The 27,901-nt window shown below is 40.2% G+C and overlaps 1 protein-coding gene across 2 annotated transcripts in view; it reads left to right on the top strand.

The window, feature by feature from the left end:
• LOC149814085 (putative manganese-transporting ATPase PDR2) overlaps positions 1-27,901 on the top strand; it is a 47,382-nt gene that overhangs the window by 5,863 nt on the left and 13,618 nt on the right. For both annotated transcript variants that reach the window (XM_089990174.1, XM_089990173.1), the window contains exons 4-17: positions 80-291; positions 15,931-16,003; positions 16,096-16,268; positions 16,373-16,544; positions 18,217-18,321; positions 18,387-18,497; positions 18,587-18,673; positions 19,085-19,267; positions 19,363-19,413; positions 19,550-19,675; positions 19,805-19,884; positions 21,596-21,704; positions 21,897-22,025; positions 27,742-27,807. In XM_089990174.1, the coding sequence (XP_089846300.1) occupies positions 80-291; positions 15,931-16,003; positions 16,096-16,268; positions 16,373-16,544; positions 18,217-18,321; positions 18,387-18,497; positions 18,587-18,673; positions 19,085-19,267; positions 19,363-19,413; positions 19,550-19,675; positions 19,805-19,884; positions 21,596-21,704; positions 21,897-22,025; positions 27,742-27,807 (1,677 nt within the window). The remainder of the gene's footprint in view (positions 1-79; positions 292-15,930; positions 16,004-16,095; positions 16,269-16,372; positions 16,545-18,216; positions 18,322-18,386; positions 18,498-18,586; positions 18,674-19,084; positions 19,268-19,362; positions 19,414-19,549; positions 19,676-19,804; positions 19,885-21,595; positions 21,705-21,896; positions 22,026-27,741; positions 27,808-27,901) is intronic.

The raw sequence follows: 27,901 nt of genomic DNA, 5'->3' as shown, positions 1-27,901 counted from the left end.
TTGGGTCCTTCAATTATATTCTTAATATTGATTTTGGATTACTTTAATCTTTTCCTGGTTGAATGGGTTCACAAATAAGCAAACGGCAGGGTCTTCACCATCCCAGACGGTTGATTCAGAGGAAATATACTTTGATTTTAGAAAGCAAAGGTTCATTTTTTCAGATGAGATGCGGACATTTTGCAAGCTTCCTTATCCATCAAAAGAAGCATTTGGTTTTTATCTTAGAAGCACTGGGCATGGCTCAGAAGCAAAAGTTGCTGCCGCCACTGAGAAATGGGGTCGGAATGTGTAAGCTATTACTCTTTGCTGCTGCTCTTTCTGATGAATGGTATTTGTGTGTTCATGTCCAGTGCCTTGCTGCTAGTTATGTGGGGTGTCCAAAGTTCATCATCCTATGTTTGTCGCAACACAGATAATTTTCCATATTCATTTTATTTTTCCTTTTTAATGGCAAGCATGGTTTTAGGTTCAAGAGTTCCTAGAGGTGGCGCTGTGTCAAATCATCCTGGGGCATAACACTTATTGCTGTGTAATGGAATATCATGGTATTTACATCTATAAATAGTCGAACACCAAACTAATACGGGTACGTGTCCTGCTGAATACTATAGATTGTACAGTGGCATGTATCTGGCCCAAAACACATATAGGCTGTCATGTAGATGCGGGTGTGAAGGGTGTAACACTGCAATTTCAAAAAACTTAGGTGCAGGGGTGCTTTATGGTACTGAACCACCATAACTTATGATGGTGCACTACATATAATCTAATCTCAGAACAATGAAATAGGGGTGATGAAAGAGAAGATGCAATGATAAGCGAAAGATGCAGAGTATACATACGGAAGACTTTCTGTATACAAGCCAAAGAATCTAGACGGAAATACCATGAAAAACTAACCATTGGGTCATGCTTAGCATAATCCCTTTACTATTCTCATGCATTAAACTTGACTCCAAGTTGATGTTTTGGGTCATTTTAAATGACCCTCATCTTCTTGAATACATAAATTGAATTCATTTATGTATCGAAGATGATTAAATCTACCATGTTAAACACATGTATATGATTAGATCCAAACAAGTGTACCACCGTATGATATTGTGGTTCCGAACCACAACAGATTTTCTCATATATATATTGGAAACCTACAAAATTTGCACAGTGCTAAATGAAACATTCTAATAGATTTCTGTTGTTTTTTTTTCAAAATTCTGTTCCCATAGATATATTCAGCATGATTGATTTAGTGGAAATGGACACTTGGATCATGCATTTTGGATGAAAAAAATGGCATTTGGAGCCTCGAAACTTTATGAAAATTGTAAGCCATTCATTTTTGAAACCTTATAAAAACCTATCCATGCATCAGAATCAAATGCTCCAAGAAGCGATTCCTATAAAAACAAGCATATAGATCACATTAGTACGATCGGAATTTTTAAAAAGCATAAGAAATCCAATAGCATGTTTCATTTAGCACCATTCCCATTTTGTAGGTTTCCATTTCCCTATATATATGTGGGGAAATGTTTGCTACCCTCTTGGGTTCCAAATCCCCTGGTGGAAAACTCTAATTTTTTACTTTTTTTTTACACATCTAACCCTCTAAATGTGATCTATATGTTTGGTTTAGTAGAAACCGACAATTAAATCATGTTTTTCCAATGTGTATTCAGATTTTTGGGGGGTTGAAAAATCTACAACCTACAATGTACTAAACTTCCAACCCTCAAAAGGTCGTTTTTTACTTGGAAAAAGTATGACCCAATGGGAAGAAGTTGCCAATAATAGATTACCAAGAGCAATAGGTAAAAGAGATTTCCACCCAAGATTTAAGCAGAAAAAACATTTAAACAAAATTCTCAACATAAACTTTAAGATGAACCTTTTCATTTCTCTGAGGAGTTGAATGGCCCTCCAACTTTCTCTTTCCAATAGTTGCTTTGCCATGCTTATTGCCTGATGCCAGAGCGTCTCGATGACCTGATGCAGGGCAGGACTCGATTGGGCCCATCGTGCCACCCGATCTGCCACAAAAGACAGATGAGCGACCTCGCGTGTATGACCCACTTGCAGGGACGGAGCCACGACGCAGGGAGGTACCCCTGCGCACCTACTCCAAGAGTGGTGGAGTTCGAACGTCCCAGAACCAGCAGCAGATGGAAGTTGACCCGGATCGCGGTTCGGATCCAAGTCTGGACCCGCGACCCGGGTCTAGTAAATAGCCTTTAAAAGGCTCACGCCTAGGGTTGCGTGGGGGAGATTTTTGAAAAGCTTCAGCCGTCACTTTTCTTTCATGCATTCTTGTTTCTTCATTATTTATTTGCATTCTGTTTTCCCTTCATTTCTTTACTGTTGATTGTTTCCCCATTAATTATTGAACCTTATTGAGATTAATAAAGAGTTGGGCCACACCGATTCACGGTGGGCTGTTGTTTTCACTCCTCCTCCAACGTGGCCTGCATTAAAGTGGTATAAGAGCAGGCGCTCCACCTTCATCAGCGGGATGACTCTTGAGGCGGGAACTGATCCGGTACAAGGCGAAGCGCGTGAGGAGGCGAGCAGCGAAGATCCAATGCTGCGCGTAATGGAGGTGTTGACGAAAATACAGGAGAACATGTTGCGCATGAGTCGGGATGTCGCCGGCCTGTCGAAAAGGCTGGATGGGTTGGATAATCGCATGACAACAGTCGAGTCGCGCAAGGGGCCGTGCGCAGTGCCTGATGCAGGCCTCACTGATGGTGCGTCTGCAAATTTGAGTCCCCAGGCTGCCAAATCATATCAGCCGACACCCCTACAACAAGGACATATCGCTGCCTTCCCACCAGTTCCAGCGTCCATGCCTGACCCGGACACCTTTCAACAGCACCAGGGGGTCTCGGCGAACAGCGATTCCCTGGTAAGAATACCTCACCCCCGACAGCGAGTAACTGCGTCAATCTCGCAGGTGGGCCCGAGCCTGCAGGGCCCCAGCAGTACGTTGGGTCCACCTGCAGGCCAGGTGTAATGGCGACTGCGCAGCAGGTCAACCCGAACCTGCAGGGCCCCAGCGTTGCGCTGGGTCCACCTGCAGGCCCTGGGTCGTGGCAGGGCTTTGCGCGGGCTGCGTCACAGGTTGAGTGGAGTCGGCAGGGGCCCAACGTCACGCTGGACCCTGCTGCAGGCCCGGTCTTGTCAGCCCGGCTCGGGAGGGACTTACCTTTCCCTCCCGACCCCACACGGGGAGGCTTTGTAGTCGCATCCCTACGAGCTGGAGTTGGCGAGCCCCTTTTGATTGGGCCAGACCCAAGAGGAATCAATCCAGTTTTTGATACAACAAGACCCAGGCCTGTTTCGCTGGGACCAACCATTGGGTCTCAGAGAGTGGGTTTGGGTCTAGAGACCCCTTACCCAACCTACCTAGTTGGTTCCGGTTCACGGGCAGCCCCGAACCAGAACCAACCTATTAATTCCGACCCTCAAAATAGACCCCATGTCGACCCTAACCCATATCGGACCCGGACGGAGCTCCAGTTTGGATTTGAGCCGGGTCAAAACCAGACCCACAATCTTATGGATCGGGGATCGAGTTCAAACCAAGCCTATTATCCCCACAATTCGAACCCCGATCCAGCAATTACGGGTCTCCGTCCTGCTATCTCTGATGATTTTAGTTGTGTCACAGTTGAGACATTAGATCAGACCAGCAATTACGCCATGAACATCGAGGACAAGCTAAAGCGGAGGCAAGAATATAGGACTTCCCGTAGTGAACCCACCAGTCGACCTAAGTCGGGTTTCCTAACCAGGGGAGCAAGCTCCCCTAGTGATTCAAAGCCTAGAGCAGACCTTAGGAAAGCTGACCAGTCAGGCCCAACTTTCCACACCCGGTCCAAAGCCAAACCTAGTGAGTCGACCCTTCGTTGTTTTAGATGTCAGGAGTTAGGGCATGTCGCGTCCAAGTGTCCCACCGTGAGCAAGAACACCCATCTTGTTGAAGGAATTGTAGAGTCTGCATCTGCAAGTGAGAGTGATAGTGACGACAAGTCATTAGTTGAAGACGAGGATGAGAGGGGAGTTATAGAGTTCGACGATAACGTCGAAAGTTTGTTGTCCATCCGTCATGTGTTAACCACACCCCGAGAATCGGCCCCATCGAAATGGTTAAGGAATAACATTTTTAGGACCCGGTGCAACTGTGAGGGTCACGCTTGTGATGTCATCATTGACACCGGAGCATGCGAGAACATGGTGTCTGAAAGTGTGGTTTCTACCTTGAAACTCAACACCGAGAAGTTGTCCCAACCTTATAAGATGGCCTGGTTCAAGAAAGGAAACGAGGTTCCCATCACTCAGCGATGCCTAGTCCGGTTTTCCATGGGGGAACACTACCACGATGAGGTGTGGTGTGATGTAGCCCCTATGCACGCGTGTCACATTCTTTTGGGACGTCCCTGGCGGTTTGATCGCCAGACAACTCACGATGGCCGCAAGAACACATACTCTTTTATCTTTAATGGCCATAAGATAGTCCTTCTACCTATCAAGGAGACCGACTTTCCCACCGTGGACAAACCTGAGCGAGTCCCCCGACTCGCAGGCCTCTCGTACCGGCTTTTCTTGAACCATTGTCAGGAAGATGGCTATTGTTATGCCCTGGTGGCAAAGCCCGTGATGAGTTCGTCAGTGTCCATTCCCGCGGACGTTGCCCCTCTTCTAGAGGAGTTCCACGACATTATGCCGGATGACCTACCTGATGGATTACCTTCGACAATGGTAGTTCAGCATGCCATTGACTTTGTGCCAGGGTCGAGTCTACCCAACCTTCCCGCATATCGCATGAACCCCTTCGAGCACACCGAGTTATTAAGACAGGTTCAGGAATTACTGCAAAAGGGTTTCATTCGCGAGAGTGTTAGCCCTTGTGCAGTACCTGCCTTACTCACTCCTAAGAAAGATGGGTCCATGCGCATGTGTGTCGATAGCCGCGCGATCAATCGCATCACAGTCAAATACCGTTTTCCCATTCCTCATTTGGATGATATGTTTGATATGTTATCTGGTGCCTCCATTTTCTCTAAAATAGATTTAAAAAGTGGGTATCACCAGATTCGTATACGAGAAGGGGATGAGTGGAAAACGGCATTCAAGACACGTGATGGATTGTACGAGTGGTTAGTCATGCCGTTTGGGTTATCTAATGCCCCCAGTACCTTCATGAACATGATGACCCAAGTTTTGCGTCCGTGTATTGGGAAGTTTATTGTTGTCTACTTTGACGATATTTTGATTTATAGTTCGTCATTGTCCGATCATTTGAGTTACCTGCGTCAAGTATTAGGTATTTTGAGGAAGGAAAAATTGTATGCCAATGCAAAAAAGTGTGAGTTTATGACGTCCAGTGTCGTGTTCTTAGGTTTTATTGTGTCATCTGATGGCGTCAAGGCCGACCCCGCAAAAGTCCGTGCGATTGTCGATTGGCCTACCCCAAAGACTATAGGAGAGATCCGTAGCCTCCACAGGTTAGCCACTTTTTACCGCCGTTTCGTGAGAAATTTTAGTACCCTCATGGCCCCCATCACGGAGTGCCTAAAAGGTACTAGTTTTCATTGGACGCCCGCGGCTGGAAAAGCCTTTACGATCATCAAAGAAAAAATGACCAGTGCTTCTGTCTTAGCTCTCCCTGATTTTAGTGCAGTCTTTGAGGTTGAGTGTGATGCCTCCAAAGTGGGGATTGGCGCTGTCTTGAGTCATAATCGTAGACCCGTTGCCTTCTTTAGTGAGAAGCTGACTCAGGCCAGGTGCCAATACTCCACTTACGATGTTGAGTTTTATGTCGTGGTACAAGCCCTTTGTTATTGGAGACATTATCTCATTTATAAGGAATTTGTCTTGTACACGGACCATGAGGCTTTGAAGTATCTGAATAGTCAAAAGAAGTTGAGTGCTCGTCATGCCAAGTGGGTCAGCTTCTTGCAAGAGTACACCTTTTCGCTTCGCCATCAATCTGGTACCCTGAACAAGGTGGCTGACGCTCTTAGTAGGAAGAACAACCTTCTGATGACTATGTCAGTGCAGGTCATTGGCTTCGAACAATGCAAGGAATTATACCCCACGGACCCTGATTTTTACCAAGTCTGGGAAGGGTGCATCTCTTCAGATCGCACCCTTGACCCTTGTTTTTGTATTCATAATGGTTACCTCTTCCGTGGGAACAAATTATGTGTGCCCGATTTCTCCCTTACGCTTCAGTTGATTTCTGAATTACATGAAGGAGGGTTAGTAGGGCATTTCGGGCATGATAAGACGTTCGCTCTCTTAGATGAACGATACTTTTGGCCCAAAATGCGCAAAGATGTTGTCAAATTCATCCAAGGGTGTCATGTGTGTCAAGTGTCCAAGGGTCACCGTCAGAATAGTGGTCTGTATACTCCGTTACCCATTCCTGAATGGCCGTGGGAGCACGTATCCATGGATTTTATCGTGGGCCTTCCCCGCACACCACGTCGTTTTGATTCAATTTTAGTAGTTGTTGATCGGTTCTCCAAAATGGCTATCTTTGTCCCGTGTAAGCGAACCACCGATGCCTCTTTAGTCGCCTCATATTATTTCAAGGACGTTGCCCGTTTCCATGGTCTACCTCACACAATCACTTCTGATCGTGACACACGTTTTATGAGTCACTTTTGGAAATCGTTATGGGCCCTGTTGAAGACTAAGCTTCAGTTCAGTAGTGCGTATCATCCCCAGACTGATGACCAAACCGAAGTTGTGAACCGCACCTTAGGAAATTTGTTACGGAGCCTAGTGGGGGAAAATGTCAAGACTTGGGACCTCGTATTGCCCCAAACCGAGTTCGCATATAACAACTCCATTAACCGTTCTACTGGTAAATCTCCGTTCCAAGTAGTGTATGGTCGGTCACCCATCCATGTCGTTGACCTAGCCCCTGTGTCAGATCTATCAGCTCTAGCTCCGGATGCCTTTGATGCCATCGAATGTATGCGTGACATTCACAGACAAGTCCGTGCCAAACTTGTTGAAAGCTACGAGGCCTACAAAGCTTTCGTAGATCAGGGTCGTCGTGATGTCCACTTCCAGGTCGGTCAACTCGTCTGGGTGTATCTGCGTCCATAGCGTTTTCCTGTAGGCACCTATAGCAAATTAAGTCTTAAGAAGTATGGCCCTTTTAGGATCCTTCAGCGATTGGGCTCGAATGCCTACCTCCTTGAGCTGCCCGATGATTGGCATATTTCCCCTATTTTCAACGTGGCTGATCTATATGCTTACTGTGGTAACAACAAGTTGTCAGAGTCGACTTCTTCCCAACCAGGGGAGAATGATGCAGGGCAGGACTCGATTGGGCCCATCGTGCCACCCGATCCGCCACAAAGGACAGATGAGCGACCTCGCGTGTATGACCCACTTGCAGGGACGGAGCCACAACACAGGGAGGTACCTCTGCGCACCTACTCCAGGCGTGGTGGAGTTCGCACGTCCCAAAACCAGCAGCAGATGGAAGTTGACCCGGATCGCGGTTCGGATCCAAGTCTGGACCCGCGACCCGGGTCCAGTAAATAGCCTTTAAAAGGCTCACGCCTAGGGTTGCGTGGGGGAGATTTTTGAAAAGCTTCAGCCGTCACTTTTCTTTCCTGCATTCTTGTTTCTTCATTATTTATTTGCATTCTGTTTTCCCTTCATTTTTTTTTACTGTTGATTGTTTCCCCATTAATTATTGAACCTTATTGAGATTAATAAAGAGTTGGGCCACACCGATTCACGGTGGGATGTTGTTTTCACTCCTCATCCAACGTGGCCTGCATCATGACCTCCTTCAGATTCCTTGTTCTCCATCTTTCTCTTTCCAATAGCTGCTTTGCCATGCTTACCACCTAATGCCAAAGCATCTCGATCAACTCCTTCAGATTCCTTGCCTTTCCTTACACTTTTTATTTATTTCCTTGTATACATGCCTTTCACTAGCACCACTAAAATTATCATTTTGAGCATGCAACTTTTCATGCCTCAAGCTGAACACATCCATGTGGTCCGATTTGGTCAAAACTGTTAAAATATATGTAATCAATATATTTATATATATATATCTATCTATCTATATATATATATATAAATATATTTATCACACACTACCCGATAAGGGGTAGTTCTGTAAACTCGCCCAATAGGGGCATTGTAGACTTTTTCTCTTTTCTTCCTTTTTCTGTTTTTTCTTATTTCTTTTTTGTTCCTTTTTTTTTGTACTTTTTGTGCATTAAATGCACAGCCATTGGGGGGCCCAACAAAGAGTCATTGGGCCCCCAACGGTCACAATTGTGACCGTTGGGAGCCCAACGACTCCTTGTTGGGACTCCCAATGGTCCCTCTCTCTTTCTTTTCTCTAACTCTCCCTCACTCCTCTCTTGCCTATAAATAAGTGGGGTCTCTCCCTTTGTAAGTGTGGCTTCTTCAAGCCTCTTTGTGCCTTTATAAGATTTTATGCTTTCTAGCCATTATTGGCTTTTGTGTATGTCCTCTTTTGGACTTGTTCTTTGATTTCTATGTGTGAATGTCCATTGTAGGACATATATTTCTTTTCCGCATATTTCATTACATGGTATCAAAGCCTTGGTTGTGCTCTTGATTCATATAGCTAGTTGACTAGTTATACCTCTCTCTTGGTTTGTCCTCCATTCTTGATTATATGATGGAAGGAGAACAAAAGATTGATCTCTCCTTCAAGCTTAATGGTACTAACTACATGATGTGGGCCGCCGCCATGGAGAACAACCTCAAAGGTAAAAAGCTTTGGGGATATGTTATGGGCACCATTAGGGAACCTCAACTTCAACTTACGAAAATGGATGGTGATCAAGAAAAAGCTCTAGAAGGAAATGCTCGCATGAAGGCTATTGAAGATCACCAATCCAAGGTAGAAGATTGGGAAAGTAAGCATGCAAAAATTCTTGCATGGTTCATGAACAACGTGGAGCTAAAGATTTGCTTCAACATTGCTAAATTCCGCCTAGCCAATGAAGCATGGTTCTTTATGAAAGGTATGTATACCCAAAAAGATCTTGCTCGTCAATTCTTTAGCCAAGAAAAAATCCGTACCATTAAGCAAGGTGAAATGAGTGTAAGAGATTACTATAGCACTCTTGAACCTTTATGGGATGAGCTATCCCTTCTTGAACCCAAATGGGTATCTAGTGAAGATGTGGAAATAAGAAGAGAACAAATGGAAAAAGAACACTTTTTCCAATTTTTACATGGGCTTAGGCCCGAATATGAACAAGTTAGGTCCTCCCTTCTTCATAGATCTAAACCGCTTCCATTGGAAGATGCCATAGCCGAAATATGCCAAGAAACGCGTCTTGGCATGATTAAAGGAGGAGATGAAGTTCTAGTCGTGTCTAAACCCGGCAATCATATGAAAGCTTATAAGCCTCCACACTTTGGTAGGCAAAATAACTATAATGACAATTATAGGAAAGCCATTTGCCATCATTGTCAAGAACCGGGTCATATAAGACCTAATTGTCCAAAGATAAATGAACCTCCAAAAGGTAAAGTTGCTAGTATTGAAGAAATCTCACAAAAGAAGGAGGAGCCAATGAAAGGGAAAGAGTCATTTTCCCTTGCTCAACTATCCGAAGCACTTCAAATTCTACTCAAATCGCCGTCAACTTCGGGAGCCGCCATTGCCTCTTCTTCTCCTCCAGGTACGCTTTCTTGGATTCTTGATTCTGGAGCATCTTTTCATATGACCCCTATTGAAAATGGACTATCCAATGTATGTAGCAACTCCAAAAATTCTTTTGTTTCCACCGCCAATGGTACCTCTTTACAAGTTAAAAGTTTTGGAACTTTAGACTTTTCAAAAGACTTTTTTGTGCCAAACGTAAGGGTAGTACCTTAACTTAATTTAAATTTTGAAACATTTTTTTTGCAAGAGTTGTATTTTTGGAAAAATGAAATCCACCCCTTTTCCAAAAAAAACATTTGTGTCCAAAAGACCCTTTGAATTAGTCCATTCAGATGTTTGGGGTCCTTCTCCGGTCATATCAAAAGGAGGATACTCATATTATGTTACTTTCATTGATGATTACACTCGATATGTGTGGATCTATTTTCTCAATCTAAAATCCGAAGTTTTTAATTTCTTTAAAAAAATTCATATGATTGTCAAAAATCAATTTTCAAGTAATATCTCCATTCTTCGATCCGATTCCGGTGGAGAATATCTATCAAATGAATTTCAAGAATACTTGGAAACTAATGGCATTTGTCATCAAAGGTCATGTCCTAGGACTCCTCAACAAAACGGTCTAGCCGAAAGAAAGCATAGACACATTTTGGAAACCACTAGGACTCTTCTCATTTCCAAAGAAATTCCAAAGTACTATTGGGCCGAAGCCGCCTTAACTTCCACTTATTTGATAAATAGAATGATATCCTCATCCCTACAAAATATATCTCCATATGAAAAACTCTTTGAAAGAACACCCGATTTTAATAGATTAAGATTTTTTTGGTGTAAGTGTTTTGTCCTTACACATAAAAGAGATAAGTTATCTCCAAAAGCTATCGAATGTGTGTTCTTAGGATACAAAGAAAATAAAAAAGGTTTTAGGTGCTTTGACCCCAAAAGCAACAAACTATATATATCCAAAGATGTTACCTTTTTAGAAAATGAGAACGGCTTTGAGAAAAATAAAGATATTGATGAAAGCGAATATGCTTTCTTATTTGATCTTCTCTCTCAAAAAGATGTGACTCCTCACGAAGAGGAAGTTCCTAATGATTTAGAGGATACTCCTCTTAGTAATGTTGAAAATAAAAGTAATAATTTTGAGAATAGGTCAATTCAAACCTATGCTAGGCGTGGTCAAGAAGCTCCCATAAGTGCTTTAGAAAAATACTCTCAAAATTCCAACATAGAAGAAACCTCTTTAAGGAGATCTAGCCGAATCTCCAATCCTCCTAATAGGTTTGTTTCCTATGAGTCCCTAACACCTAAATATAGGGCATGCCTAATTGCATTACACTCTTATCATGAACCATCACACTATAATGAAGCAAAAAACATTCCTCAATGGGTTGAAGCCATGAAACTAGAACTTAGTGCCCTTGAAAAGGCTAAAACTTGGGAAATAACTTCATTACCCACTGGAAAGAAATCTATTGGATGTAGATGGGTCTTCAAAATTAAAACTAAAAGTGATGGGTCATTAGAACGTTCTAAAGCTAGGTTGGTAGCCAAAGGATATGCTCAAGAGTACAAAATAGACTATGAAGAAACCTTCGCTCCCGTAGCTAGAATGACTAGTGTTAGGACTCTTATTGCGGTTGCATCCGTTAAAAAATGACCTATCTATCAATTGGATGTTAAGAACGCTTTTCTTAATGGCGAACTAAGTGAAGAGGTCTATATGGATACTCCACAAGGAGTATCTATTGGTGAAAATAAAATTCTTAAACTAAAAAAGGCACTATATGGGTTAAAACAAGCTCCAAAGGCTTGGCATGACAGATTTAGCAATGTAATGACTAGCTTAAATTTTCGTTCATGTTATACTGACACTGCGTTGTTTGTGAAAAGTGCAGGGTCCTCTGTAGTTATTCTACTACTATATGTTGATGATATGATCATCACTGGAAGTGATGAGCAAGGAATCCATGATATTAAGAAAATTTTAAAAGAAAATTTTGACATGTCTGACCTTGGTTTCTTAAGATATTTTCTAGGTATTAAAGTTGCATATTCTCCCCGAGGGTATATTCTCTCTCAGATGAAACTTGCCGCTGACATTTGTTCCAAGTCTGGAATTTCGGATGATAAGAAGACAGAAACCCTTGAGGTTATCAATGCAAAGCTAAGGCTGGAAGATGGGACACTTCTCGAGAATCCTACTCCCTACCGTCAACTCGTTGGGTCTCTGACATACTTATCCATCACTCGGCCAGACATAACTCATGCAGTTCACTCTGTCAGTCAGTTTCAACGTGCACCTACAACTGTGCACATGAGTGCAGTCTTAAGGATTGTCAGATATATTAAAAACACCATAACTAAGGGAGTATTTTTTTCCTCTTCATCATCTCTTGATTTAATTGCTTATACGGATGCTGATTGAGGAGGAAATCCCAATGATAGAGTCTCAGCCACTGGTTTTTGTGTTTTCTTAGGTGACTCTATGATTTCTTGGAGATGCAAGAAGCATCATAAAGTGTCATTATCCTCAACAGAAGCAGAGTATCGTGCAATGGGCACTACAACCATGGAGCTTGTGTGGCTCAGAAGTCTTCTCTGTGATATGGGCATCGTCATCTCAATTCCTTCGAAGATGTGTTGCGATAACAAGAGTGCTATCTATATTGCAAGCAATCACACCTTCCATGAGCGTACTAAACACATAGAGATGGATTGCCACTATGTTCGAGATGAATACCTAAAAGGAACCATAGCACTGCCCTACGTCACATCCGAGTACCAGTTGACGGACTTCTTCACCAAAGCTCTTGCTGCTCCTCGTTTCATGTTTCTTCTCAACAAGCTTTCGGTTGTATCCCCGTAAAGCTTGAGGGAGGGTGTTAAAATATATGTAATCAATATATTTATCTATATATATCTATATCTATATATATTTATTTATTTATCACACACTACCCGATAAGGGGTAGCTCTGTAAACTCGCTCAATAGGGGCATTATAGACTTTTTCTCTTTTCTTCTTTTTCCTTTTTCTTTTTTTTGTTTTTTCTTATTTCTTTTTCGTTCCTTTTTTTTGTACTTTTTGTGCATTAAATGCACAGCCATTGGGGGCCCCAACAAAGAGTCGTTGGGCCCCCAACGGTCACAATTGTGACCGTTGGGAGCCCAACGACTCCTTGTTGGGATTCCCAATGGTCCCTCTCTCTTTCTTTTCTCTAACTCTCCCTCACTCCTCTCTTGCCTATAAATAAGTGGGGTCTCTCCCTTTGTAAGTGTGGCTTCTTCAAGCCTCTTTGTGCCTTTATAAGATTTTATGCTTTCTAGCCATTATTGGCTTTTGTGTATGTCCTCTTTTGGACTTGTTCTTTGATTTCTATGTGTGAATGTCCATTGTAGGACATACATTTCTTTTCCGCATATTTCATTACAACGTCTTCTTATGAGTTTCTTCAACTAAGGCCCTATTTGGATGACAAGGGAAAAACTTGGTTTGCGAAAAAACCATGGTTTTCAGGCTGTTTCGGTGACCAAAAACATGGTTTCAAAAAAGAAAAAACCAAGGCCGGCCATTTCCTGGTCGATGGTTGGCCGGAAAATGGCCGCCTAGCCTAAAAATTTCAATAGAAAAGGTTAAAAAACAAAATAAAATAGTGTCAGCCATTTTCTAGCCAGGCACCAGCTGAAAAATGGCTGGGCCTGGCCATTTTTCGGCCAGTAGCTGGTAGGGATGGCAGTGGATTAGGGGCAGATGCGGGGGACAAGTTCTCCATCCCCGCTCCGTCTCAAAATTCTGCCCTCCATCCCTGCCTTCACGGGTTTTGATTTTAACCTCCATCCCCGGTCCAAATGGGGCGAGGTGGAGCCCCGTTTCTCTCCGGTCCACTATCATCCCTAAAGAAGGATGTTGAAATGAGGAAGGAGAGCTCACTGGAGAAGTGGTGACCCAAAGAAAGAGAGGGTTGTTTTAGCTTTAGGGTTAGAAATTAGGAATATATATAAGGGAGTTATATGAAATTTTATTAAATCATTAAAGGTATTTTAGTTATTTCACTAACGGGGATCGGGGACGAGGACGGGAACGGGGCAGGGGAAAGCATAAGTCCATCCCCGCATGAATTTTGATTTTAACCTCCATCCCCGCACGAGTTTTGATTTTAACCTCCATCCCCGCATGAGTTTTGATTTTAACCTCCATCCTCGCCTCCATCCCCGTTTCATGTCCTCCATCCCCGGTCCAAACGGGGCGCGGCGGGGCCCCATTTTTCTCCGGTCCACTGCCATCTCTAGTAGCTGGCGGGAAAATGACCGGACACTAAAAAAACTAAAGAAATATATAAAAAATGAGGCACAACCGGCTCATTTTTCGGCCAGCCACTGGTCAGGAAATGGTTGGTTAGCTATAAAAGAATAAAAAACGTAAAAAAAAAATTAGTGTTTTTCGGTCAATCACAGATGGGAAAATAGCAGGTCGTAAGACATTAGTGGGGGAGGCATCCCATGGTAGAGGGAAAAGAGAGGCAAAAAGGGGTGGGAATAGCCCCCCCTACCTGATAAACTGAGGCAAAACTCGGTTGAAAACCAAGGTTTGCCCAAACCTGGTTTTGGGTGCATCCAAATAGTACCTAATGAGTTTGTAACCCACAAGGGTAGCCAACATTTTTCATGTGTGTATATATATATATATATATTAACATCTGCATGGGTACTTTGGGGGTGCAAAGCGCCCCTTGTGACATAGAAAGACTCTACTGTAGTACATAGGCATTTGGAATACTAGACTCTACTAGACTAACTACAAGGCAGAGGCATACTCAAAGTCATGCATTTGCTTCATATTATTGTGAAAACTGAAATCTTTGAGGTTTTAGCTGTCTTTTATATCGTTGAAGAAGTGCATATTAGATGCATGAATATGCACTTGGTTGCAAAGATTGCTGATGTTTCATGTATTTTCTTTGAGCTCCAAAAAATGGTTCTTTCTGAGGAAGAGCTCAAGCTTTTTCAATTAAAATATGGAAAAAATCTTTTAATGAAAATATCATGTTATTTCATTTTGATAATTTTCAATTTATTGTGATATTTTGAGTTTTATTCTTTTTGAGGAAAAAACCTCTAGGAACAGATAATTTGAAAATACGCAGCATACATTGACTGTGACATGGAAGTTGTAAAAATATCTTCAAAGATGTGCACTACAAGCAGAAGCTCCACAAAAGGAATGTGTACAAAGACACACCAAGAACACTTGAACAAAAGTACACAAAGGTACAAAGAGAACACTTAAAATGCAAAAGATTGAATCTATTGAGCAAAGGTGAGCACAAAGGCTCCCACAAGAATGAGTTACAATAGTGGGGATACACCCCTATTTATAATATAAGAGGAGACCAAAAGGAGGGGCTCCTACTAAACGTTGGAGCCCCTCCAACGGTTAGAAATCTAACCGTTGGAGGGGGGTTCAACGTCTCCCCCTCCTTTGACTTTTAGTCAAAAAGAAAAAATAAAAGGAATAAAGAAAAGAAAAGAAAAAAAGAAAAAGGAAAAGGGAAGAGAAAAGAAGAAAAAGAAAAAAGAAGAAAAGTTACATGCACATTCACAAGTGTGAATATGCGTAAAATGGAAAATAACAGAAATGCCCCTGGAGCTACATAAAGCTATATATATATATATATATATATATATACATGAGTTGATACAATTTAACAGAAGTTTGTTTTTAACTTTTGAGTGCCTCATTTCAGGCTTGTACTGGCTCATCTAATCTCATTTTTGGGTCCAGCATCAATCATCTGAGTGATCCAGATCCTATCCAATCTGGAAGTTCTGTGAATTCTTACTTCATTGTTTTTTCTGAAAACTTGCTTTTGAAAATTTTAAGCATAAGCAATTTGCCTCTACCTGTCTCAGATCTGCAATTACAGATCTTTGCTTGGTATCTGATACCATTAAAAAGATTAATGGAGGGTTCATGTTTACATCTCTCTTTCGAGAAATACGAGAAGAGGATAACATAGAATCAGAAAGATAGTGTGTTAGAAAAAGGCAAGCTATATGCACTTCAGGAGGGAGAGACATGCAACACTGATTTACTGAACTTGGTTCATTTTCCACTTGATCTTCGTTAATATTTTAGTTCTTTCTTGTTATTTAGTTAATGTTAGACTAGGTTAGTTGTGTTTAATTTAAAGCCAATCAACTGAATGCCCCAATTTCTGGTGTCCTTGGATTGTGTAGATTTGAATACCCTCAACCAACTTTCCAAAAATTGATGAAGGAGCATTGCATGGAACCTTTCTTTGTGTTCCAGGCAAGTAGTTTGTAGCTTCTTAATAGCTTTTGTATTCAGCTCTGAGTTAAGTTATACTTGCTGACATTTTTTGGTATGTTTCTTGTTTTTAGGTCTTTTGTGTGGGTCTCTGGTGTCTTGATGAGTATTGGTACTACAGTTTATTCACCTTGTTCATGCTGTTTTTGTTTGAGTCAACAATGGTGAAGAGCCGATTGAAAACATTGACCGAGCTTAGGCGTGTAAGGGTGGATGGTCAGACTATTATGGTGTATCGTTGTGGGAAGTACGTTATGGAATCTTTTGCTTGATAGCAGTTAGTATAATAGTATCATAATCTTATCACTGCAGATGGCTGCTTTGTTGAGATTTTTCTGTTTCACTGTATAGGTGGGTGAAGCTTACTGGAATGGACCTTCTTCCTGGAGATGTTGTTTCTATTGGGCGCTCTTCTGGTCAGAATGGGCAGGATCGATCTGTCCCTGCGGATATGCTTTTACTAGCAGGAAGTGCAATAGTAAATGAAGCAATTCTGACAGGCGAGTCTACACCTCAGTGGAAGGTAGTGATTTATTTCCACATGAATATATTTTTGAATGTCATTATTTGTGATCTTTGTATTGTAAACGCGCACAGATATGTAAAATGTTTCTGAAAGCATTTTCACTGCCGTCCAGTGATGAATTAGAAGGGAACCAGTAGGGTGGCACCAGCTATCATGGTCAGTGCCTACCACTTTCAGGCCAATAGGACACTGGAATCTGCTGGTCGGAAGGATGGTTTTTGGTCAGACTGGATCTAAAATTGAACCAACTAGTAGTACCAAGGATATTCAAACCAAAGAGCATGCTACCACAGGTTTCCAACCATGCCAAAGATGAATACTGGTAGAATAGGTGACACCCTTGGACATGGTGCAGACTACCTCGGTTGCTGGCATCCCTATTTGCTGGAAACTGTTACAATGAATAGGGATGCCTATATATAGAATATTAGAAGATGTGACACCTTTGGAGATGGTGCCGGCCGACTACCTTGGTTGCTGGCATCACTATTTTCTGGAAACTGTTCCAATGAATACGGCTGCCTATATATAGAAGATGTGACACCTTTGGAGATGATGCAGACTACCTTGGTTTCTGGCATCACTATTTGCTGGTAACTGTTCCAATGAACAGGGCTGCCTATACACTTGAAAGAGAGAGGGAGACTGACAAAACCAGTTTATGTGTGTACGTGTAGTGCTATAGCTTGAACCAGAGCCTGGGCCATTTAGGCTTGGGACACTCTGGTTACATAGCTTGAGGTCAACTCGAGCTTGGCTAAATTGAGATTGAGTTTTGCTTGGTTTAGCTCAAGCCAAACTAAATTGAGGGTCTCTTGTTCAAATGAAAACATCATCCCACCCCTTAGCCCGCAGCTACACTCCAAACCTGTCACACGGACTCTTCTAACAGGGCACCGCACCCGCGTCGCACCCGCACCCAGGCGGGTGCGACACTTGGACACAGCTTCCTTTGTGTTAGGTGAAGTCAACCACAGTGAGGTCCATTTCTATCCAAAAGTAGATTCAGTTAACCCTAATCAAGTCCATTTTTATCTATATTATATATATAAATACATAAATGCACACAAATACACATAATGTTAACTTAAAACTGTTAAAAATTATATATATATATATATCCTCCCCGCACCCAAGTTTTTTTAAAGTGCCGCATCTGCACCTGTACCCGCACCTATGTGACATAGCTGCAACCCCACCCAAAAAGCAAAAAAGCAAAAGAGATATTTTGTAATGTTATATTTGCACTTATGACCTTAGGGTCACTATGGGTACCATCAGGTCACACCATTGCTTTTGTAGGGTTGCATAAAATGTTAGAGTTCCCATATGCACCATAGCCTTAGGGTTTTGTTGGCCTAGCTATACCAAGCTGGCCTTGGCATATGTAAGCTTGGGCTCAGATGCTTATGTTTTCCTATTTGTCTTGGGAGATTTATCCACAGATAAAATATTTTTCTAAGTCATGTTCCTCGTAATGGTGTTAGTTCATTCAATCAATTTCCTCTCAGTGTATATTATTCAAAATTGGTTTGGCTTGGCGGCAAGTGTATTGACAGATTTTGTGGGTTTCTCTATATCAGTACCATGATCTTTGATTATTTTCCCTAGGTTATGTTATATAATTTTTCTACTCCAATGACGTGTTGTATTACTTCTGTTACTTTAGGTTTCAATTGCAGGGAGAGGAAAGGAAGAGAAATTGTCTGTAAGGAGAGATAAAAATCATATCCTGTTTGGGGGGACAAAGATTTTGCTTCATACTCCAGATAAGGTATTTCAAACTTGTTCTTCTTATTGAGCCTTTCGATAATAACGTGATTATTTTGGAACTTGTAGGCAGTTCATCTAAAAACACCTGATGGAGGGTGTTTGGCCATTGTAATACGAACTGGATTTGAGACAAGTCAAGGGAAGTTGATGCGGACAATTTTGTTCTCTACTGAGAGGGTAGACAACCTTTGAATTATCTTGAATAAGTTTTTGGTTGTGTTGTTTTCAATTGTTTTGGTTAGCTCAAACATGTTTTCTATTCTCAGGTCACTGCAAACAGCTGGGAAAGTGGGTTGTTTATTCTCTTCTTAGTTGTGTTTGCGCTTATTGCTGCTGGTTATGTCCTAAAAAAGGTTAAAACTCCTTTTCCATCAGAACTCTGGAAAACATTTACTTTCAACAGCTTTTCGATTAGAAGCATGATTGCGTGAAATGACCTTCTTTGTACATATCTCTTAGAATATTCTTTGCCACGTGGGCAGCACACATGGCAATTGTCCTGGACATTCCAGTCTCACCCCTGGGGCTGCGACTGGCCTGTGCAGTGATTTGCAAAGTGCCTGCACAAGACGCTATTTGTGCTGTCTGAATATGGCCCACCCTGCTTAGCAGACACAGAACAGTGCCCGGGCAGGGATCGGTTGGTCCCTGCACGGGTGTGTCCCGCGTATCAAACACACCCTTAAGGTACTCTGATGTCCTTGTATTTTGACTATTTATTATTAATACCTCATGAGTCATGATAAATTAATTTTCTGATTCAGGAATTAGAGGATCCATCAAGGAGCAAATACAAACTTTTCCTGAGTTGTTCATTAATCATTACTTCTGTAATCCCCCCTGAGCTTCCTATGGAACTCTCCATTGCCGTCAATACATCATTGATTGCACTGGCACGACGTGGAATATTTTGCACAGAGCCATTTCGAATTCCCTTTGCCGGGAAGGTTAGTGTTGTTTCTCCCAGAATTTTGTTGAAGTTGCCCTCGTGCATGCAATATATAGCCTCATTTTTACTAATATTGCATTTTACCATGTTTAGGTTGATATATGTTGCTTTGACAAAACTGGTACTCTTACATCAGATGACATGGTATGACAGTCAACTTTGAAAATTATTTTGCACGCACACACACACACACACACACACACACACACACACACACACACACACAAACACAAACATTTATATGTATTCAAGCTTCTGATTCACAGATAGTACTTATCAGGAGTTTAGGGGGTTTGTTGGCCTGACTTCAAGTATGGATTTAGAATCTGATACAAGTAAAATCCCAGCACGTACTCAGGAAGTTCTTGCTGCTTGTCATGCCTTAGTATTTGTGGACAATAAACTGGTAAATCAAGAGCATTGAATAACCTAGTTGGTAATTTCTGCTAGGTCATGGTTTTGTCATTAAAAGATTTCTGGAGGGACTGTACAAAATTCTCTGCTGATACATTTTTAGACTTTTCTGGATCTGTAGGTTGGTGATCCACTTGAGAAGGCAGCACTTAAAGGAATAGAATGGACATATACATCCGATGAGAAGGCCATACCTAAAAAGTAAGCTGATCTCAATAGACAGTTGTTAATTAATCCTTTTCAGCTGGCATTGTTCTTAAATTGAGCAGCTAATCTTTTAAGCTTTTGAGAGTTTTCATTCCATTTTGGCCTTAACTTTCTTGTGCCATTTCTGTCCAGTTTAGGATAGATTTTTTCTTTGAAAGGAAAAGGGGTACTTGGGCCTTGTCCTGTGTCCAACTTTCTACTTCTTTAAAAAAGAAAAGACATCATAATTGACATGACTAAAGTGCCATTAGAAACAGTGAAGTAGAAAACTGGGGACCTGGGTAGGTGTTGTGGAGCATTTCCTGTAGGAGCAAATATATTAAAAATATGACTGTCTCCTGGTATATTAATTAATTAGAGAAACAGTTCATTTATCAATAAGATACTCAAAGGGACTGGAATTTTCATATGTGCTATGGCCTAATTTTCTGAACTTCATTGGGGAAGAGGTGTGCCTTGATTATGTTGTGAAATGCTTGTGGAATGTGATCAGAGAAGAGAGACAGCAGCCCATATTTTCTAGTAAAGTATGCTTGATTATGAGAAATCAGTTTGAACAATGAGGACAATTTTCCTATGCTTTACATGAAGGGGAAAAGCATCACTTCAAGTAGATTCAAATTGAGAACATTCTCTCATTGCGGGATATTGGTGTGTTCTAGAAAATGTCCACGATATTTAATTGATGTTAAGTTACAGGTTCACCACTTCTTTTTCCCCCCAGGTTGCTAACAGATTTTTGAATATCATGATGTCTCTTTTTATTAATTGTCAATGTTGAAGGCATTTTAATAAATTTATGAAATCACAAATTAAAACATGCCTTAAATTATCATAGTGCAACTAATAAGTATTTCTGTTACTTTTTATGAAAACACACAATCAGTGTGCTGGTGACAATTCATGTATTTAACCACCATTACTTTCAAAATTCATTAGGGGCAAAAGATGTGGTAAACTTTCTAAGTTTCTATTATCTAGTAAAGAGTGCATCTCTGAAAGAGGGGAGGGGGAGGGGGGTGTGCATAGGCGTGTGTGCAGTTGTCTGTCCCTGCACGTCTGTGTGAACCTTGCTGAATTTATAGCAAAAATGTTGTGATAAAATGCTCTTGCAACTTATGATTCTTTGTTTGGTTTGAAATATCCTTTTCAGTTAATAGAAATGACTAACAAAATAGATAATAAGTTACCTTGTAAAAATCACTTGATTGTTCAAGAGAGAAATCAAAATTGAAGAAAAGTATACTGGGGAGTTTTTTGGCTTTCTTAATTTAAAAAAAATGAATATGCAGGTAATAAAATTTGGAAAATGCATTATTATACTAAGTTATTTAAACTTTAATGAATACCTTCATAATTCATGGTTTCTTACTTTGCAAGCTGTTACATGCTTATGACCTGTAGGTTTTGGTTGTTAATTCTTTCGGGAGCCTTTTTTTCAAGTTGAACTTATTTTTTTGTTTGTATAATGAAGTCATGGTTGATGGTTTCATGCATATTGCAATTAGAAACTTATCGTGCAACTTGTAAGTTGAAATTTGTAATCAAATGTCATTTACATTCTAGAAGTGTTTTTGCTGAGACTTTTAGGAAAGAACATTATTATCTTGGAGATTGTCTTTGCCCAATGATTGTGCAACATCTAATGGCTTGTGAGTTGGAAATTGTGCAAACGCATTTAATTCTTATTTGTTCATTATGGCAGGGGGAATGGAAATGCTGTACAAATCATACAAAGGCATCACTTTGCATCTCATTTGAAACGAATGGCAGTTGTTGTTCGCGTTCAAGAAGAATTTTTTGCTTTTGTCAAGGTCAGTCATTGTTGAACATCACCTGTTGCTGCTCTTTTGTACTTGTTAGCAGCTTTTTGTTACTTGCACTTGTTTATGTTCTTGAAAACTGAATCCCTATTTCTTAGTCAAATGTTGTTTTATATACCAATTGATCATCTGTTATGCTTTTAGTTGCTCTTTTAGCAGTGACTTAATTGATTCACTGTACAGGGTGCTCCAGAAACCATCCAAGGGAGGCTGATTGAATTACCACCAAAGTATGTTGAGACCTACAAGCGATTTACTCTGCAGGGCTCTAGAGTTTTAGCCCTTGCATACAAATCTATTCCTGAAATGACAGTAAGTAAATTATCAATTAAAATTGCTGAAGCTCTGTGTTCTGCAGCTCTGCCTTGCTATGATATTCTTTCTTTAATATATTTAAAGGAGTGCTGCAAGATCTATTTGATTTATGTGTGCCTGTTAATTGATGAATCACTGACTTCATGTGGATGGTATCCCGCAAGGAGTACATTTGAGCACATGCAACAGAAGTATCACTGACTTCATGGTGTAGTGATACTGGGGTTTTTTCCTCTTCAAAGATTCCGTCTACTTTTTCTTCTTTTTTTGAGCATTAGTTTCAAGAGTGAAAGGTGTTTTAAATGTTCAAGTTTCTAGTCTCTGTCTCGACCATGGTTTTAATCATGACTGGAATATGAATTCCTTGGAGCAATGCTAGAATATTTTTTTGGAAAAAGTCTTTGTGATGCATCACCATAAATTTTCCTGTAAATGAAAGTAATTTCTTCAGAAAGCTTTCATGCATGAACTAAATCTTTGAGGATTTTTTCTGTACATAGGTCAAGGAAACTCATTTCTTTCTTTTGCCATGGATATCTTCTGATAGGTGCAATACTCATTCACACGTTGTGTAAGGCATTGATTTATCATCCTCATGGTGATGGGATACATCTTTCTCATTTCAAATTCTGCTCTTCGTAAAGGGAAACACATTAGCTGTAATCACATTGTGATTTCCCTTAAATGTGTGTGATTTATAGCTTTTAGAAACAAATTATGGATGGCATTTCCCATTTTCTTATCTGCTAGCTAATGGAGTATAAGTAATTCATACTGCAATATGTATAGTCACCTATATCAGGGTATGTTCTGTGCGAAGGTATTTCATGAAGAGATTTTCAAAAGTTGGAAAATCTCAGAAGTTTTAAAATATTGGAAAAATAAATAATAAGAAAAAAGATAGGAAAATAATAGTTTTGCATAATTTTTCTTGCAAAAATCTAAAGAAACAAATTTTAAAAGGTTTTAAAATATAAAAGAAACAAAAAATAGAAAATGTATGCTTAAATATTAAAAAAATGAGATTTTCATGATATTATCACAATATTTTAAATATTGGAGATATTTTGAAAATATCATGATAAATTGCAGATAATATCAGCTGACTTGATATCACCGTATTTTCAAAATATCGCCGATATAGGTGACACTGGTATATACATCTTATCTAAAATGGATCATGCTTGTTGATTATAGAAAACAAGATGCTTTTTCCAAAAGACAAAACATTATGGATGATACATTGATAACACATACAGCCATTCATCGATAGTAAAAGAAAAATCAACATCCTTCTATTTAAGTTGGTTCATTAAAAGGAAATGTCAAAACATGATTTTCTTCATGTAGTTGGAAAAATTGAGTTTGGAGCAAAAGAAGTAAAAGACCAGCTAAGAGTCCTAAAAGAAATAAAAGACAAAAAATAAGAATCCAATGGGATCCTCTAGTCCCTGTCAAACTGGGTCTCTTGAGCGGATCTAGATCCAGAATGACTTCCCAGGGTCGGATTTAGGACGGTTCGTAACAATTCACCCTTCTCAAATTCGCCTTGTCCTCAAGGCGATGGCTCTCTGAAAAATGTTGTCGTATTTGATCTTTGTCACTTCTAGGGTCAAACACTAGGCGTGTGGCTATGTCACATGGGTGCGGGTGCGGGTGCGGGTGCGGGTGCAGGGGTGCGACACTTTCAAAAAACTTGGGTGCGGGGGTGTCGCAAAAATATAAAAATTTATATATATATATATATATATAATTTTTAAGTTTTAACAGTTAACAACAGTAACACTAATGAAATAAAAAACAATTATCATAATATCATTCATCATGCATGCAATAAATCAAATTAACAATCTACAATTCTATTCTACATCATAAAAACTAACACCACAATTTAATCAACCTAAATATATTATAGAAACAATCAAATAAGTAAAGCAGAAAATAACTAAATTACATACCAAAAGTATATCCTATAATGTATATGATGATGAAGTAATGGATCTTAATAAAATAAAATATTGTGGTATTTTCAAAGATATTTATAGCATGATATTTTCAGTTACTTTTTTTTTATTTCTTTTCTATATGTTAAATGTGTCTCCTTTGTATATTTTTTTTTACTTATTTCCCTATTTTTTACACATGTATTTTATTACCTAAACATATTATTTTTCTTACTTATTTCCACTATTTTTATTGTTTTTTTTAATTGCCAAGATTTTCCCATGATATCAAGACCAATACATTTGACTACGCATAAAATACCCCGGTAAGTGTAGAAAGTCAGAATTCAGCACTCAACATTCGGACTATTGATCACTGTCAAGAAAAAAAACAAGAGATAAAGATACAAATTAACAAGCTATTCAACATATTATTTCTATTCTGCCAATGTGAAGTCGAAGAAGGCTATACGTTGTCAATCTCACAAGACCCATTTCTTCTTTTACAAAAGATGCTACAGGGTGTATTCGCAAGTCAAGACACTTAATCCATCTTTACAGTGTGAAAGCTAGTCACATGAAATACAGTGTGGAAGTAATCACCTGAAGCCTCGTCTTTATTGTATCCAACGGAGTAGTCAGAACTGATGAGCAAGCACCGGCCATGGTTCCTGCTGCAGCCTAAACAGTGACCATCTCTAGATGGGACGGGCTCTTCCCAACATCATCTCGGTATCCTAAGGTCTTATATGAGAGCGAGTGAGAGAGACAGAGAGAAGAGAGGTAGTGAGAGTGACGGAGAGCGAGCGAGTGAGAGAGAAGAGAGAGAGCGAGTACCTGAGGAGTGAGGAGGAGAGGTCAGAATGCGTCGGCGTCAGGGTCGTCGGCGTCAAAAGGCTTCAGGAGAAAAACTCGGGCAGGAGGAAAATTAGGGCAAAAAAAATTTGCCCTAATCCTCCTCCCCTAAGCCTTTTCATCGGGCTTTTTTTTTGTTCAAAAATTGGACACAAATGACCCTGGGTGCGTTGACCACACCTAGGGTCAGGTTGACCTCACCGAGTGCCGCACCCACGTCGCGTCGACACGGGTGCGGCACCCGGTTGGCCGAGTCCCTAGGACATAGGCGTGTGGTTTTCCTTCGTGCCCTGGGGACACCTAAAGTTTAGGTTAATTTTGGACCATGGATTGAGTTCAAGCCTAGATAGGTAAGGGGATCCTTTTGGATAGGATTCAACTGGATTGAGTAAGGGTCCATTTGTTTTAAATTAGAGTTATCTGAAGCGCCGTAGGGAGTGGGGAAGTGCGCTTCCCCGAAGCGCATTTCGAAAGCGCAAAACATCGCGCTTTTGAAACGTGCTGGGAGGCGCACAAAAAAATGGGAAGCTCGCTTCCCCCTTTTTTCATTTTTTTTGGTTTTTTTTTTCTCTTTTTTCGCTTTCCCCTCACTTCTTAGGTCGCTTTCAAAACAATTCCTCTTTCGCTTCTAAGTCGTTCCATGCTTCTCGCTTTTTAAAATTTTGAAAGCGCCTTGCTTTCCGCTTCTGCTTCTCGAATCCTTGACTGACAAGTTTGATTTAAATAGGGCTTTAGGTTATTTGGATATGGGAGATCTAATACAAGAGATTCAGATTCAAGATGATTTAAGGAATTGTTGAAGAACCTTCGCAAGTTGGTTGATGAACATCCTTAAGATCTCCTCCTTTTTGTTTGTCTCATCTCCCTTTTTGGATGATTCTTCAATGGTCGTCGCCTTCTTGAGTTTAGGACATTCTTGTTTGATATGCCCCGGTTCATTACAAAAATGACATGATTCTTTTTTCTACACCATTGTTGTTTCTTCCAAAATGAGAAAATTTGTATGTTCTAATGTTGTTATTGGGTCTTGATACAACAATAACTTTCTCTCCTCCTTTGGACATATCGTGTTTCCGCTTGGTATACCTCGGCTAGAGCTTCATCAAGAGAATTTGCAATGGTCCTATGTAATATAGAGGACCTAACTTGTTCAAACTCAGGTCTTAACCTGAAGAGAAAAGTGAATAGATGTTCTTTCTCTAATTGCTTTTGCCTCATTTCAATGGTTGAGCCTTTCTACTTAGGTTCAAGTAAGACCAACTTATCCCATAAATGGGAGAGGGTTCCATAATAATCCCTCATGCTTGTCTCCTTGTCTCGTAGTCCGAATCTTCTCTTAGAGAAAATATTGTCATGCTAAATCTTTTTACACGAACATACTCTTGAAAAAACCCAAGCTTCACATGCCTTTTTAAATTTGACAATATTTGCAGCAATCTTGAGTTTCATGCTATTTAAGAATCAAGACAAAATTGGGGCATTTTCGGCTTCCCAATCCTCCATCTTGACATGATATTCTTTAAGGGCCTTCTCTTGTTCATCGTCATCAAACACTTTAATTTGATCACCGTCTTTGTGAGTATCAGTTGTCTCACAAGTAGTGCCACTCAGGTACCCCCAAAGTTTCTTTCCTTTGAGATGATTCTCCATGGCAGCGGCCCACATAAGGTAGTTAGAATCGTTGAACTTGAATGAGATCACCGTCACGGGTTCCTTCTCAGCCATCTTTGGAGGAGAAAGCTACAAGCGACACTTAAAAATTACCACAATCACGAGCCACAAGCAAGTACAATATGATACCATGTAATGAAATCACAAACAAAAGTACTCACAATGCTACCAAGAGCATACAAGAAAGTGCTTAAGCACAAGCCTACAAAGACAAAACACTCGCCACCAATGCAAATACACGGCCACTAAGGCACATTCACAATAGCACACAAAAGAACACAAGCAATATAGAAAATAATATTTTATTCAATATAAAATGCGTAAGAAAACCACACAAAAATATATGGGAGAGATCCCATATATAGAGAGAACAAAGAGAGCAAGAGCGCTAGTCCATCTAGCCACACTAGTTGGGCTAGTCCTAAATGGCTAGAAGGGTTTCAAAAAAATGAAAAAATAAAAACTACAAAAATGCCCCTAATGGCATGACCTATTACAAATACAAAATAAAAAATACATAGAATCCTAAGAATATATATATATATATATATATATATATATATATATATATATATATATATATATATATATTGGTAGCTGTGAAATGCTTAGGTACTAAATCGATGGTCAATCGCGCTGGCCGTCCATCGCGCACATTGATGGACGGTCACGCACAAAAAAAATAGCATCAAAATGATGTGTTTTTCCGCCGAAGGGGCATTAGCGGCGACAAAAATCGCCGCTAATGCATTTTTCCGCTCAGAGCATTAGCGACAACAATTTTGTCGCTGCTAATGCCCCTTTGGCAGAAAAACTCCTCAAAAACATGATTTTTTGTTTTGTTTTGCACTGGCCGTCCATCAACATGCACGATGGACGGTCAACATGTTTGACCACGGATTTCGTACCTATGGATTTTGCAGCTACCAATCACTATATATATATATATATATATATATATATATATATATATATATATATATATATATATATATATATATATATATATATAGCTACCATTTAACAAGAACATCATATAATCGGAATTCCTTATAATCTGGAGAACTTTCAAAATAGTCATGTAATTTGGATTCCACGTGTTGCCATGCTTATAAAGTAGAAAACAAGTTCCACGAAGCAATTCTGGTCATTGCTGTTTCTAGTGTTTTCTTGAGTTCAGCTTACCTAAAATGTGGACCTTTGTTTGTACCTTCTAAGTGTTGATTCATGGTTATGGGACACAGATCAGCGAGGCCAGGAACTTGGATAGAGATTTGGTGGAAAGTGATCTGATCTTTGCTGGTTTTGCGGTGAGTACCTTCAAACAGATTATCCTTTCACTCTTATTTTTGCTCACTGTTTGTACAGATTGGCTGTTCTGATTGCACAATATGCAAGGTCATG

This window comes from Nuphar pumila, chromosome 15 (genome assembly GCF_984573655.1).
Source record: "Nuphar pumila chromosome 15, dmNupPumi1.hap1.1, whole genome shotgun sequence".
NCBI classification, from domain to species: Eukaryota; Viridiplantae; Streptophyta; class Magnoliopsida; order Nymphaeales; family Nymphaeaceae; genus Nuphar; species Nuphar pumila.
The sequence above is the reverse complement of the archived record's forward strand: the minus strand, read 5'-3'. Positions and strand labels throughout refer to the sequence as shown.